Source organism: Onychostoma macrolepis, chromosome 10 (assembly GCF_012432095.1).
Source record: "Onychostoma macrolepis isolate SWU-2019 chromosome 10, ASM1243209v1, whole genome shotgun sequence".
Classification (NCBI taxonomy): Eukaryota; Metazoa; Chordata; class Actinopteri; order Cypriniformes; family Cyprinidae; genus Onychostoma; species Onychostoma macrolepis.
Window position 1 is genome coordinate 18152761 of NC_081164.1, and position 16420 is coordinate 18169180.

The window sequence follows — 16420 nt, forward strand, 5'->3', positions numbered from 1 at the left end:
ATGCCACATTCCCCAACTCAGACAAGCAAAACAATCACTGTGAGACAAAGAAGACCATCAGGTCCAGTCCAGAATGCTCTGTGGCCTTTAAAAAGAAGAAGTGGAAAAGGGTGAAGTGCATGATTTTTTTTTTTTTTTTTACACAAATGTTTAATGCAGAGAGTCAACCAATTCGTAGAGAATACAAAATAATATGTTTGAGCACAACTGAGCTGCCATGCACATGCAGGCTGAATTGTTGGACGGTATTCAGGATGGCTTTTTCCCAAGAGCCCTAACTCTCCTGTACTTCCCTACAGCTATCGTAAAAAACAACGGATTGTCATCCACTCCCTCCAAATATTTTAGAAAGAGAGATGGGTAGACGGGCCGATATGGGGGCCGTGTTTGGCATGATGCAGTGGCGTGCGAGGCTTTGATGTTGGCATGTGGCGTGGGGCGGGATTGCCCTGAGACGCAGAGGATTCGGGGGATAAGTGACTATCTCAAAGGTCCAGATACCTCCTGCTAAAACGAGAGCCGGGCAGCAGTCTGAAACATGGCTGGGCCACACCAGAAAAAAAACAAACAAACAATAGAAACAGGGTTTGTGCTTTTATATGTGCAGTTTGTGTTTTGAATCACTTGGAATAACTCAATAAGTCATACTGTAGGTGGACTGAAAACAGAAAAAAGTTGGCTGATATAGCTGGGAAAACCATGTTATTATACATGACATATATATGATCAGTCACTTCAGCAGAAAGTAGGAATACTTCATTATTTTATTTATTATTATTTTATAATAAATAATCATTATTCACATAATAAATAAATTACATAATGTATTACAAATTAGAAAATAATAATAAATGATTATTTATTATAAATATAAATATTTGAACTAACTAAATAAAACTGATTAATTGCAAAAACAACTGTATTAAGGAATGTTAAATAGTTAAGGACCATTTTATGTACTGAATGAATAAATAAAAATAAAAATAAAAAGATGAATAAATAGATGAATGAATAAATAAAAATAAAGTTATCAATAATACATTATTTAAAATATATTTCAATAAATATTAAAATATTTATAATATAAAATTTTAATATTCATTACAAAATAACATGCAAATGAAGGCATATTAAATATTTAAAACTGTATTTCACTAAATCAGCACAAAAATAAAAATAAAATCATATTTATTTTACTTTTTATTATTTTGCAATAATAATAATAATAATAATAATACATATTTTAATGTAATATAATATAATCAATCATTATAATAAATTCTATAAAAAATAATATAATAAGTAATACATTCAAACAATACACTGAATTATAATAAGTTATTTATAATTATAAATTAGTGCTGTTAGATTAATCGCGATTAATTGCATCCAAAATAAAAGTTTGTTTATATAATGCATGTGTACCATGCATATTTATATGTATATAGAAATACATGCACAAACATGATACACACACACACACACACACACACACACACAGTGTGTGTATATAATGCACACCCGAGGCTTCAAGTCATGGCTGCATCACCACCTCGAGTGTGCATTATTGTTCTAATAATTCAATGGTCCTTCATCAATTATTCTGTTGATATTCTGATCCTATTTTTTTCCAAGCACATTTTACCAATTCCAAACCACATCAATCTTAATAACTATTAATTTTGTATTTATTAATTTATAAGTGACATATAATTGTCCATGAACGCTGGAAGTGAAAAACTATTATTTTGGATGCAATTAATTGCGATTCATTGATTTGACAGCACTACTATAAAAATAAATAATTGAATGTATCAAATGGGTACAAAAAGCACTTGTGGAAATGAAATAAACATCCCAAATCTATTTATCTGGTAAAGTTTAAATCAGAGAAGCTATTAATGCTCTCAGTCAAGACAGAAGGAGGGGGTATGATACTCGCTCACGGCACAGTCTTTACAAAACTTAATGGGCAAATAAAAAGCCCATTAAAGATCATTATGATATTCACAATGCTGCTCAGTTTTATATCACCAAACTCATGTCAAATATAGTAAATATTCAATATATACTACCCAAACCGACAGAATAGAGAGTTTTTGATTTATTGTTTGACCCTGTTTCTGCCAAATCTTTCATCACAAACATTAATTCAAAGTGTTTGTGTGCACGAGTGTGTGAGTGATAGATGAAGGCTACACACAGAGCTCTGTCCTGATTAGCAGTGTTCAGCTCTGTGAAGTTAATGAATAGACATTACAGCAGGATCAATGGCGCCTCTCTCTCAAGTCTCCATATGAACAGGCCTAATGAAAAGGAATTACGCTCGTCAAACCAAGGCCTCTGTCTTCCTCCTATTCCTTGTGCTCTGACTCTGCCTCTTCAGCCCTCTCTTGCTTTTATCTCAATTCTCTTCAAGAAAAAAAGTACGAAAACTAAAGCAGCAAACTCCCAGATCAACTAGAATAACACAAACCTGCTAATCTCAATCTCATTTTCTCGTAATGTACTGCACAACCTGGTCTAATGCTCCATTCACACTAATGACGATTTTATCACAGAAGGTTGGTCGCTAGTAGGCAGAAATCTTATCACAAATGGGATGTATTGCCGATGTCATTCAAATTTGATCTGTTCTCTTGCCCCTAAAAATGAACATTCTGCAGGGGAAAGTTTTTGTGCAGCTGTGCATAATACATCATATCATGAACAAGATGAGCGATTATCAATGCATGAATCAAACGCACTCAATGTTGCCAATTTCTGACATATTTCCACACATTTTTTATTATATTGCTCTATGTGGGCAGAGATAAATCATATAGAACTGTGAAACCGCTTGAAGTAACATGAACATCCATCATGGATACAGTATCTTACAGGAGTCGGATTATGTCTTCAATTGCAGCAGTAGTTTCTATATCATCTTATTTGCATAAAGTTAAACTTTGAGTAGCACAAATCGGTTACTCTTATTCAAAACCAAACTTCTGGCCACATTTTTGCTGCAAAATGCTCACATTGATAGATGTGGGTGTCGAGAAAAGTTGAACTCTATGCAAATGAAGAGTGACGTGATGTGACAGCTACCAGTGGAAGTAAAGGCACTGGAGGAAATATGATCCATCTCTTCTGAGATACTCGAGTCGAGTGTAGGCAAGATAGAGGAGTTAATAGCAACTGTGAGCAATGACCCACAAGGATATTGTTCAAAAAAATGATGCATGGAAAATCATGCTAGAAATAGTCAGCACTGCAAGCAAGTTTGATTCGTGCATTGGTAATAAATCATCTTGTGCATGATACGATGCACCATGCACACCACACTTTCCCTTCCAGAATGTCCTGTTTTATTCATTGTCAAACTGGAATGACATTCTCATTATTACACCCCATTTGTGATCAGATTTTCGAAAGTTATGATCATTTATGCAGCCCATGAAAACATACTTGCACTAGAAAAACAGGCAACAATATGTTGTAAATGGGGTTTAAAGTCCATTTGTTTCTTTATCATTTACATGATACAAAATGTGATACAATCTTGTGTGTTTGCATGCTGAAAGTTGCTCGTAATTGGCTTTTGATTTTATTATTTGCACTCTGAATCAATTTTCCTGAGTTAAATGAGGCGTAAATGAGACTGTGAGGCTGATCATGTTTGTGTGCCACGTGTCTGGTCTGAACGATACTTGTAAAGACTTAAGCATAAGCCAGTCAGTGCTAAAAGTTCAGAAGGGTTTTTCCCCAGTTGCTAGCAATTTATAACTAGAAGTGTGCACATAATCCAGCTCTGCGTACAAACACCAGTGGCTTTTAGTCACTGTCGGCCCATCTTGATGTTGTGCTTGACATCCCGAGTTAAGAACATCGGCTTTACATGCGACCTTTGATTCGCCTCAGTGTTATTTCTTTAGCTTTAGCGCTAAAACACATTGCTCCTTGAAATGAGACGAACAAATGTGGCATATATACGCTTAAAAACAAGTTTTACACCCTTTAGTTTTTTTTTTTGTCATTTTGAACTGATTCTTTTTAATGAGTCAGTTAAAAGATCATTTGAACTCACTCATTAGCTGTTTGAATCGGTCTCATTTAGTCAGTGATTTCTTCAAAGTTCATAACTGACTCCCACTAAATCCTGAATCAGTGGTCTGAAAATGAAAATGAAATGAACTGTGAACCATTACTGTGATTAAACTTTAGATTTATATGAGTCTCATTTCAGATTCATGAGACTTACACGATGCTTATATTCACAATTTAAAAATAAAAAATTGTGACTCTTTCAATCCTAACTTTTTCCTCACAGTTCTGAGAAAAATTGTGATGCACACTCTTAAAAATAAAGGTTCCAAATGTTTTCACAGCGATGCCATAGAAGAACCAGTTTTGGTTCCCCAAAGAACCTTTCAGTGAACAGTTCTTAAAATAACCATTTTTTTTTTTCTGAGTGAGAAGAACATTTTAATAATCTAAAGAACCTTTTGTGGAATGAAAAGGTTCCATGGATGGTAAAGGTTCTTTGTGGAACCATTGATGCCAGTAAAGACCATTTATTTTTAAGAGTGCATAACCTCAAAATGAAGAGATATAAATTCACAATTCTGAAAGGAAAAGCCAGTAATGCAAGATATAAAATCGTAATTGATAGATACAAACTCAAAATTCTGAGAAGAAAAGTCAGAACTGTGAGATAAAAAAGTTGATTGCCTATATTTGAATCAGTTCAAATGTGTCCTTCAATGCAGCTCCCGCTTTGTTTTTCAGTGTGCAGAAGATAAAGCAATGCAATGATACTAAAACACTTGCCATAAGCACATAACACAACACGCTGATAAAGAAACAGACAGCGTCCCACTTCCTGCTGACAGGGGCAGGAAATTGAGTTTGTCCAGAACAAAGGGAGAGAGAAGGTGCATGAGAGAGAGACAGCGAGGTTCAGTATTGCCTCTCATTAAGACAGACAGTCAGCGCTCATAAGCGCTGTCATTGATATGCATGCGATCGCCTCAGCCCGTCCATCTGCAGCGGCACACGGCTGCTCGTCTATTCACTCAGACATGAGAAAAAAATTAAAGGAGCCTTTATGTTTTATCTGTCTCGCTGCTGAAAGGACGGAAAGACACGTACTGACAGACGAGCGCTGAGGGTCACTAACACGTTCCCGGCACCAGCCTTTCAATTAGTCTCTCTGCAACAAGACATCAGTTGTGTCACTAAGGGAGAAAACAGATCCAAAAACAACCCATAATAATACAATCTCACTTACTTGCATTTAAAGTTGAGACTATTTGATAAGCAAAACAGTGAACACCTAGAAAATTCAATCACTTTAAAGTAAAATACTAAATATATTTCACCACCTCGCTTACATTACTGATAGCATGATATGGAAATATATCAATAATAAAGCTGTATTGTCACTGTAGAAATAAAATTACTAGCGTTATATAGCAGATATAGACATATTGCATACACATTCATGTTTGGTTGCTGTTCATGTCTTTTGATCCTACTAGTGTATCTGCAATTGTATGGCTTTTAATATTCTCTATATTCAGACCAATGATATCAAAAACTGTGCAACAACAATTTTCTTTTCTTTTTTTTTTTTCTTTTCAATTCTCTCTGTTTTCAATTGGTGCAGCTTTGGTTTTAGCATGCAAAGGGAGGCAGGTTCAAATTCAGATGCCTTTGCCTTCACATGAATAGATTACATTTACAGTTCTTTTAAATGATAATATTTCACAATTATTGCTGTTTTATAATGCATTTTTGATCAAATAAATGCAGCCTTGATAAACATAATGGACTTTAAAAAACATTATTTTAAATAAAATCTTTGGTAGTGTTTTTGTCAAAAACCTTCTTTTTGTAATCCAGTCAATCAACTCATTTTCAATTTTAACTGATTGTCAAATGAACTCTTCATATAGAATTTGTGCTTTGGGAATCCAAGTTACAGTCTTCTTGCATGCCTATCCATATAACGTTCCACCTTAGCTTTCTCAAGCGTCTAGTACTGTAAATGTGGAAGAAAAAAAAGTGTCTACCACACTACCAGCAGCTGCGCATCACAACATGGCAAAACTCAGTCGCTCCCATTATAATCAACAAAGCTGTCAGTCATCAAAAATCAATTTTGCACTTTTGCACAGTTCTGCTGATTGTAATAGGAGTGATCTTGTTTTATTGTGTCACTCAGATAGACTGTGTGTGAGAGACAGAGTCAGACAGACAGACAGTAACAGTCCAGCTTTAAATGGAGGGAAATGAACATTTTGACAGACAGCAATAAATGCTGGCACACAGACAGAAACTCGTTCTTATTCTTTGGCCAATTCTGTTAGACAGGTCTGGCAGAGTGCAGAGATGTTTACTTACTTCATTACTGAAAAGGAACCACAACAAGAGGTCAGAGTTTGGCTGGTAAGCATGGCCCAGTTAACCCCTTCTGGCTGAAAGCTGTTACTACAACATTCACATGACATTTACAACTCAGGTGATTGGCCAAAAATGTCTCTGCTAAGTTCCCATGAGCAAAGATTCAAATATCAGATTTTAAATCACACACACCAGCCGAGAAACAGTCATTACGGGAATTCTAGTGGACTGCTTCCTCCAGTTATTATAGACCTCCTTTTGCCGTACAGCCCACAAACAAAAACAGATCCTCCCCATTGTGATATTTCAATCTTCCCATCCTCAATTCTCTGCTAGTCTGTAGTCTTTTATCTCAGTGTGGATCTTTTCTCTTTGTCATTCTGCACAACATTACCCCCAGCATGTGTGTGTCCACTCTCCCCATGCTGTATATTCAGATTGTCACCGCTGCCTACACCCACTCTCATGCTCTATCTTGCTCTGTTACACCAGCCTCCTGCAGGGTAAAAAAACAAAACAAAACACATAATGTAGTTTGATGTATAACATCCATAATAACAGACGCACTCAGGACGAGGAATACAAACTCAGCTGAAACCACAAGTATGAGTTTCTGAGTTAATCATGTTTATAGCAGCCATTTTCTACACTAATTTTGGACCATCATAATTTGGAATTCAGATCAATTTTTTTTTTTTTATCAGATTCATCGTGAAATGTGTTAAAAGTTCACCCAAAAATGAAAATTTGCAGAAAATTGATTCATCCTCAGGCTATTCAGTTTTTTTCTTCATCAGAACAAATTTGGAGAAATTTATCATTACATCACATACTCATCATTGGATCCTCTGCAGTGAATGGGTGCCGTCAAATATCACAGTATGTGAAAATCTGTGAGTTTGTAATAAAAATTCATTAAGACATTTTTAATTTCAAACCATTGCTTTCAGAGTCCATAATCCATAATATAACTTTCTCCAGTGAAAAAATTGTCTCACCTGAATCGGGAGAGAAATATGCAGAGTTCAAGCAGAGTTTACAAGTGAAAGTAATATGTTTCTAAACTAGTATATTGGTGGATTTTGATGTGAGAGGACATCAGGGGATGGACATTTTTTTGTCAGTGAAATTTGCTAGTGCACCTTAATATTGTATACTACATACTTGTGGTATCTGAATGCATAATCAGATTAATCAAAATATTCATTAAATGAACAAGCAAGAGACGTGGAAAACGCAGAACTTGACAGGCGTTTAAATTATGTTCCTTTCTCCACATGAGCCTACTTGCTCAGCTTACATGAACACAATATTTCAGCTGTGACAGGAAACATCCTCAGTGGAAATAAAAGGAAACATTCTCAGTGACTTTGATGGCTGGGGCCCAACTGGTAGGGGCCCCGGTGGCTGGATCTTTTCTAATGAGAAGAGACATCATAATATATTTAATGCACTTATTATCAAGCAGAGTTATAATCCAAATGTGAGCAACAGAGGGGGAAAAATGAGAATGGGAACAGAGCGAAAGGTGACCGGAAGGTTTTTCTCTGCCTCCCAGAATGTGGAGGGATTTCTGCAGCCTCTGTTATGTGATAAGAGAGAAAATCAAAGAGGGTCATTATGGAAGAGCGAATGAAAAATTAGAACAAAGGACAATGGATACATAAAAAGGGCTAATGATTTGTATGCGGTTTGTCATGTGCATACTCAAGTCAATGGACAATAAACAAGAATACAAATGCACACAGTCACATAATTAACTGTGCTGACAGTTAAAATATCCCGATAAGATTTGAAACGAATTGAAATACAGCCAAAAAGACAGAGAGGGAGGGAGTTACATGATCATTAAAGAAGAAGGAAAAAATGAACCAATGGAGTTATTAAAGGGTCGATTAGTGTCGTTCAATGTGAAATAAGGATGTATTTAACATGCTACATGTTTAACACTGACATATGTTTGACTTTGAGACACTAAAAATGTGTAATTAAAATAAAATAAAAAAATTGCATAATTGAACATTTGCATAGAATACAGGCTAAGCTAGCAGGCCAAACACTAACAGTATGCTAAGCTAATACATTGAACAGCTACACTGTTAAAAAAAAAAAAAAAAGTTGAGCCAACTTCACAATTAAGGCAACCAGCTTCAACAGATTTTTGAGTTCTCAACTTGTCGTTTATACAACAAAAATTTGAGAATCTCCCACAAAAATAAGTTGAGCAAACTCAAAAATCTGCTGAAGCTGGTAAAAAAAAGATTTTTTAAGTTCGCTCAACTTTTTTTTTTTTTACAGTGTAGCTAAATCTAAGACATTTTTAACAACAATAACAACTTTTTTTATTTTTTATACTATTATACACTATTGTTCAAAAGTTTTTTAAAAAGTCTCCTGTGATCACCAATTTTGCATCACACTATTTATTTGAATAGTGTATAATTCAGGGATGTCAAACTCAATTCCTAGAGGGCCGGAGCCCTGCAGAGTTTAGCTTCAACCCTAATTAAACACACCTGATCCAACTAATCAGGTCCTTCAGACTTATTTGAAAACTACATGCCCTGCGTCCCAATGTGTATACTATCCACCCTATCTGCCCTAAATAGTATTGAAAATGACTAATATCACATAGAATTTACAATGGATAGTATGCACATTGGGACGCAGGCATGGTTTGTGTGTTGGAACTAAACCATGACCTCCAGGTACTGAGTTTGACACCCCTGGTATAATTTATAATACTGTAAAATATTACTATAAATAAATAAATAAATCTAAGTCTTTGCTTTAGTCTTCAGTGTCACATAATTGTTCAGAAATCATTCTAATATGCTTATTTGGTGCTCAAGAAACATTTCTAATCAATGTTGAAAACAGTTAAATATACTAAATATTTTTGTGGAAAAATAGGATTTTTGACGAAAAGAAGGAACAGCATTTATTTAAAATAAACATCTCTTGTAACAATGTCTTTATTGTCACTTTTGATCAATTTAATATGCTGCTAAATAAAAAAAATTATTAAAAAAAAAAAATCGTTCTGACCGTAAACTTTTAAACGGTAGTGTAAATAACGCATAATAATAATAATAATTAAAAAAAAAAATGTTCAGGTGGTATCATTAAGTGATTTTCATTACAAATCACACTAAACTACCAGCTGTCAGAAAACCAATCCAATCTTGAGCTTTCATTACTAGTAAAATAACGATCTTTGCCCAGAAGGTTAAATTAAAATTTTTGAAATCTTTCCAATATTTAACGGATGCAAGTTCTCGCCAGTAGGTGCCAAGATGTCAGGCGGTCCTTAATCAGGCCTGTTTAACCTTTCTGTAACCTGCAGAACTGATACTCAAATACATTTTCATTTGCAAGTGCTGCTTAGGGGGAAAAAGACGATGTGCTTTGACCTTATTTAAGCGTTAGTAATCTAAAGCTCCTAAACAATTGTATTCATGCTTGCTGACCCTTCCTGTGCATTATGGAGTGTATGTGCATGCACACGAAGCTGATAGAATGACAATGAAAGAGATAAAGAGACACACTGTCTAGAAGAGTTATTCAGATGCAATACAGCATGGTAATACCCACTGGTTAGACTTGAGTCCATTTTCATAATCAAATAAAGAGAACCCTATCAGACAAATTCAATTCATACCGCCAGCAATAGAGCTGTGTATTCAGCATTCATTTTCAGAAGAATACACTTCATTTCACCGGCCAAAGAGTGTAATTTTGTTGACGTTGTTGGACTGCTGTAATAAAGATAAAGCAAAGAGAATGTTTGGGATAGAAAAAGTCACAAAAACTGCCTGGTATCAAACAGCAATGCAAACATTTAAATGCAAAGGATTACATGTGTCATCCAGGGCTGTGTGCGATTTCACGCCGTATTAGACATCGGGTGCTATCTGAAACAAAGCTTGGTTGGAAAAGGTCATCTGTCAACTGTGTGTACACCAAGGAGATCAGTGTAATCTTAAATAAACACAATCATGTATGTCGAGGCATGTACAAACATACAAGGCATGTACAAACAAGGGTGACAGAGGCTTTCAAGCCATATAAAGGACACAAAGTGTGTGTGTTTTTTTTTATGAAAATGGCTTCAGAACACTTGGAATAATTATAAAATGTATTACTAATAAATAAAATTATGTCATTCTTCACTAAAAATCTTGACATCCAACTCAGTTCTCATTGGTACACTGATTCGTGAACGAATCATACTTTTGATTCTTAATGATGAATTGGTCAATCCAGTTCACAAAACTGGCCTGATTCATTTCGTGATCTGATCTGGGGCACGTTCAGGCTCACACCGGTTCCCAACGTTTTGCTACGGTTTCCGGGTTGAACGACATGTTTCCTGGAAACAGTGTGCAATGGTGTGCAACAGGGTTTGAGATACGTATCAGCAGCAACCTGTATATAAACCACGCGGTATTAAAGAGACAGCTCGCACACAATGGGTCCAAGTGAAGTCATTTAATACGTGTCTGCTGCAGCTCAGTATACACAACAATCGAAGATATTAGAAGACATGTTTGTCGTAAGAGTTTTATAGTAACATAGCATATGTTACATGATGATGATTAATTTGTAAGTAAATGTAATTAACATCAAAATAAATTCACAAGAGCAAGTGTATTGTTTGTACATGTTTATTTACATTAAAGGTAATATAACTGAAATAATAAGAGCACAAGTATAGATCTGGAACTTCTTTAAGTCTGTCTAAATATCATGTAGCTAGTAATTGCAATGTCTTCTGGTCCATATCCTTTCCTTACGAAGGTGTACTAGACACTGATTAATGTAACATAAAAATACTACATATTTATATATTTTGCTATTGTATTGTGGGTGACACTTTCATAAACGTTTCTATGCTCCTCTGATTATATAATGGTAAATATTACAATATCATTGCACAACAACAGTGATCAGCAATAATGATAAGCCTAATACTCACAATAAAAATAATAAGGTCATATAGATCATAACACAGTCTCGGAGGTAAGAAGTGGATTATCCTTCATCTGAAATGTTTGTCTTTTCATCCTGAAATGTGAGGCAAATGTTGGATCACAATAATTAGGAACCACAGTTTCCACAAATCCCTTCACTCGATTGGGATGTTCACTTTTATTCTGGACGGCAAGGGCAGTGACTGTAACATTGAGCGTATTTTGCAGTATTAAACACGTATTTATACCGATTTCATCAGGCTCTGAAAATTCTTCAAAAAGAACACAAAGAATGGCCTTCTCAGCTGCCATAGTTGCAGCACTTGCGTCATCAGAACATGGTGTTCAACACATCACCGTTTCCGTTTCGTAAACGTTTTGCACCGTTTTTCGGGGCTGAACACAGCCCTGGTTTTTGAGTTCTCTGGTTAATTGCTCACTAGAGGGGCGATAATGAGTCAGTGACTTTGTTTAGCTTCTTCAGAAGATTTCAATTATTACACATAACCACTTTTATAAATATTAACCACTTTTATGATTTTAAGGTACTTTTTTAAGCTTAGAAGCCTCAGTGTTCTTAGAATAATGACTAGAATTATAAAGTTCAACAGTTGGGCTCTGTTAAAGGTGCCATAGAATGGAAAACTGTGTTTACCTTGGCATAGTTGAATAGAGTTCTGTGCATGGAAATGACATACCTTGAGCCTCAAACATCATTGTTTCCTCCTTCTTATGTAAATCTCGTGAATAAAAAAAGACCACTGAAAAATAGGCGAATCAGAACATAACACTGACTGTGACGTAACTGTCGGGATCACTAATAGTTACGCCCCCAACATTTGCATATACCCACCCATGTTCTAGGCCAGCTGCCAGCCGAATCATCAGAAGTTCTGCAGGTATTGTAAAGAAACAAGCGAGCACAACAGCGAAAATGGCAGATCATGGAAATAAAAGTTATGTTCCAGGCTGTGCAGGGGGTGTGAAGTGCAGGGATGGGTTGGTGTCTGTATTCAGAAAGGCACAGAAAGCAAACAACACGTTCTAATAAAATAACGCGAGCCACTAAAGGGACATGGTTAGCTCTTTGCTAGCTGTAGCCTGTTACATTACAGTACATAAGATTTCACTTACCACATAAACAGAGTAAGGAGAGATGACTGAGGATGATGGCGAATGATTTATAGATCTTGAGCACCACTGACAAGCATCTGATCTTGTAAAATGTGTGCTCTTGTAAAAAAGTACTGCCGCTCCATAGTATAAACAGAGTTTGTGCGATCGCTAATCTCGAAAGCGAAAGTGAACGTAAAAAGCGGTCGTGCATTTGAAAGCAGTTTCAATGCCCAGCATATTAATAGCGGCTCCCTGATGCCCGCATTTTATATACAGTATAATCACCCGATGATATAACTGCGAGAGAAAGTATTGAAATATATATTTTCCTCCCTGTGTTTCCTTCCTGCTGTGTGAGAAATTAGCTGAAATGAGCCGCACTGTGAAACAGCCAATCAGAGCAGAGCTCAACATTATTATTCATGACCCTTCCAAATAAGCCAATAACAGACCATTTCATTCTAGGGAGAAATCCTAGGGTTGTAAATGCATGTGTAAAACTGTTTCTGGAGAATTTTTGCCCTTACCTAAGCCACATACCTTCTATGTAGATATCAAAGAACAATTTAAAATATTGTATCAATGCATTCTATGGCACCTTTAAGTAAAAACCTCTCCATAGGGAAACTGATTTGTAAATGACAACTGATAAACCATTAGACCTACAGTAAGCTCTGAAGATATTAATTGATGGTGTTTGTTTTTGTTGAAGCCATATGATAACAATCATTCAACTTATAAAAAAAATAGTTGTGTTTAACAGTGGAATTCCAGGTGGGAAACAACATTATGAAACTACATTATAAAACTTCATTAGCCAAGACGCTGTACAGAAAATTCCACCAATCAGACAGTTGCAGTGTGCAAAGCAAACCAATAGAGCTCTGCCCACTTCCATGAAGCACCACAAATGATGCAGTTGATTCTGTGTTCCTTTTGCTATAAAAATCCTTAAATATTTGTAAAATATATGCATATTTTCCAATAAATTTAAAATATATTGTTTTTACGTACAATCAACAACTCCAAATAAATAGATTTATATTTTAATTGGATTATCCCATTCATAATGGGAATTTCTTCACTAAAACTGTAAAGTATACAGACTTCTATGTTTGTGGTTTTGTCCAATTTTCAAATCCAAGTTTGTAATGTTGTGATTCACTCCCTCAAACAGCTGGTTGGTTGCCTTATACTGCTTTTTTTCTTTCAACCTTCCTGAGAAAAATTATTATTATTAAGGAACTAAGTCACACAGGCTTGGAGGATGAGTAAATGACAAGATAAATTTCATTTTTGGGTGAACTGTCTTTTTAACACTACTCATGCTAAAAGCATCAGTATCCTGTCATGCGTCCTGCTGCTGAATGTGTGAGAGCATGGTAATGTTTCATATCAGTGTCAGAACACCCTGTATTACACCACATCCCTCAGCTCTCTGCACAAGTTCACTGTCTCTGTCAATATCAATCTCTCTCCGTTTCTCTTAGCGAACTGATCCTTTTAGTTCTTGTGCATCCGAAATGACTCACACGTTCCGTTTCTTCCTCGAAACTCTTCCCACTGCGTTGCACCTCTAAAGCTCTCTCTCTCATTCCCATTTCAATTCGACATCAAAGAGGCGAATCAATGCTGAGCCACTAACGTTCACTTATACAACAGCGCCCTTCATCGCAACCTCATCTTCATGGTTGTATCATTTATTCTCATTCCTCCCTTTTCTCCCTCAGACATGCATGGTCTTTCTTTCAAGGAGGTTTTCATTATGATTTGTTGCATGCACACACATACACAGTAAAGCTCATGTGCACATGCATTTATTTCCTCTGTAACCTTTAACATTGATTTTCTGCTTTTAAAGTATAGCCTTGTGGGTTGGTAGCATTCAGAGCTGGCTATTGATGGAGGCAGATATTGCATCTATATAAATATCACTTTCTCTCATGCCTTTTTGGCTGGATTTCAATTGTATCTATATAAACATCACCTTCTTTATGATTATTTTTCCTTTTGTACTGCTGCTTTTTGCTGCCATGATGTACAGTTATACAGAAGGTTGGATCAGGGGTCAACAAACTTGAAAGTGACATTTTTAAGGAAATTTATAATCATTGTGTTATTCAATGCAATCAATGTTATTATGCTATACTAGTCAAAAGTTTGAAATCATTATGATTTTTTAATGTTTTTGAAAGAAGCCTCTTATGCTTAACAAGCTGCATTTATTTGAGTAAAAATACATTAAAACAGTAATATTATGAATTATTATTGCAATTTAAAATAATAAATTGTTTTCTATTTTAACACATTTTAAAATGTAATTTATTCTTGTGATGGCAAAGCTGAATTTTCAGCATCATTACTTCAGTCTTCTGTGTCACATGATCCTTCAGAAATCATTCTAATATGCTCAAGTAACATTAATAATTAATGTAGCCTTGCTGCTTAAAATTTTTCAGAAAACAGTGATTTTGTTTTTGTCAGGATTCTTTGATGTATAGTAAAGACATTAATAATATTGTTTTTTTTTTCTGTCACTTTTGATACTTTTTGATCAATCTGGCTGAAAAAAGTATTAATTTTTATTCATTGTATATATTTATAAAAACTTAATTCAGACTTTTTAATGGTAGTCACAGTTTCCAAAAATGATTTTTCTTGAATGATTTCAGACTTGTTCAGTCTGTGCAATCAGTATGACTTATATTTATTTATAACGTACTATACAGTATATAATACAGGTGTATTAAAATATTCTAGAGAAGTAGCAATGTCTGATTAATGAATGAGTCATTATTTTGAGTCAGAATCAGCTGATCTATTCAGAGAACTGCTCTGAATGATTTGTATACCTACGTTGGTATTTATAACATACTATAGTATATAGAATTAAGAGCCCATAACTTCAGATGATCCATCATATAATTGAACTTAAATCATGTAAAGGTTTTTTTTACACTCACATTTCCCACCTGTGTTAATTCTGGACCTTCTAATTATTACTAAAATTGACAATCAAATAAAATGATAATCACATTAGTATTTCTGTACCCCTGGCTTACATGGATGCTGTTTTTATAAGATAGCTTTACTGAAAATAGCGGCTTACCATAAAGTATGTTGTGGTTTGTAATGCTGCTCTCCCATCAGACTTCTTTATCTTGACTAGCAAAGTCAAGCAGCTGAGATTTGCTGAAGGTCCATCAGCTGGAACAGCATGAACCTGCATAAACTACTCTAAAAATTCATAATGTTCCAAGTGGTCTTTTTTAGCATTGAAACTTGCACTGATCACATGTTCTTTTTCTTTACCTGTCTTTCCATAGGCTGTGGTCTGGAGTTTCTCCTGGTGCTGTGTGGTTTAGAGTTGACCCAGGCGTGTCCCCGTCACTGCATCTGCTACGACTCTCCCAGCACAGTGAGCTGCCAGGCTCACAACTTCCTGGTGGTTCCAGAGGGAATCCCGGCCCAGAGCGAGCGAGTCTTTCTGCAAAACAACAAAATCCAGCGACTGCTGCAGGGCCATTTCAGCCCCACCACCGTCATGCTTTGGCTCTACTCCAACAATATCTCATACATCCAGCCCTCCACATTCATGGGCTTCACCCGCCTGGAGGAGCTCGATCTGGGGGACAACAAACACCTCCGCTCTCTGGCTTCTGACACTTTTCAGGGCCTGACCCGACTCCATGCTCTGCACCTCTACCACTGTGGCCTAATCACTCTGCCCGCTGGCTTATTTGAGGGGCTGCACAACCTGCAGTACCTCTATTTACAGGTTTGTGTCCCTCAGATACTAAAACAACAACAAGGAATAGCTGATGGAATTATTTATAACATGCTACTATAGATATTTGTTTAGATATATATATATATATATATATATATATACACACACACAGCAAATAAGTGCCTGTTCTGCTAGGTCTGACGTTCTGTGTAAA

General features: G+C 35.7%; 1 protein-coding gene across 2 annotated transcripts in view; it reads left to right on the top strand.

Moving 5' to 3' along the window:
• The window catches only part of LOC131548734 (reticulon-4 receptor-like 1), a 118957-nt gene that overhangs the window by 97555 nt on the left and 4982 nt on the right, over positions 1-16420 (top strand). Inside the window, exon 2 of one of the 2 annotated variants that reach the window (XM_058790231.1) lies at positions 15803-16254. In XM_058790231.1, coding sequence (XP_058646214.1) covers positions 15803-16254 — 452 coding nt within the window. Of the gene's footprint in view, positions 1-15647; positions 16255-16420 lie in introns of those variants that run through there. The other variant, XM_058790230.1, reaches the window with a different exon arrangement.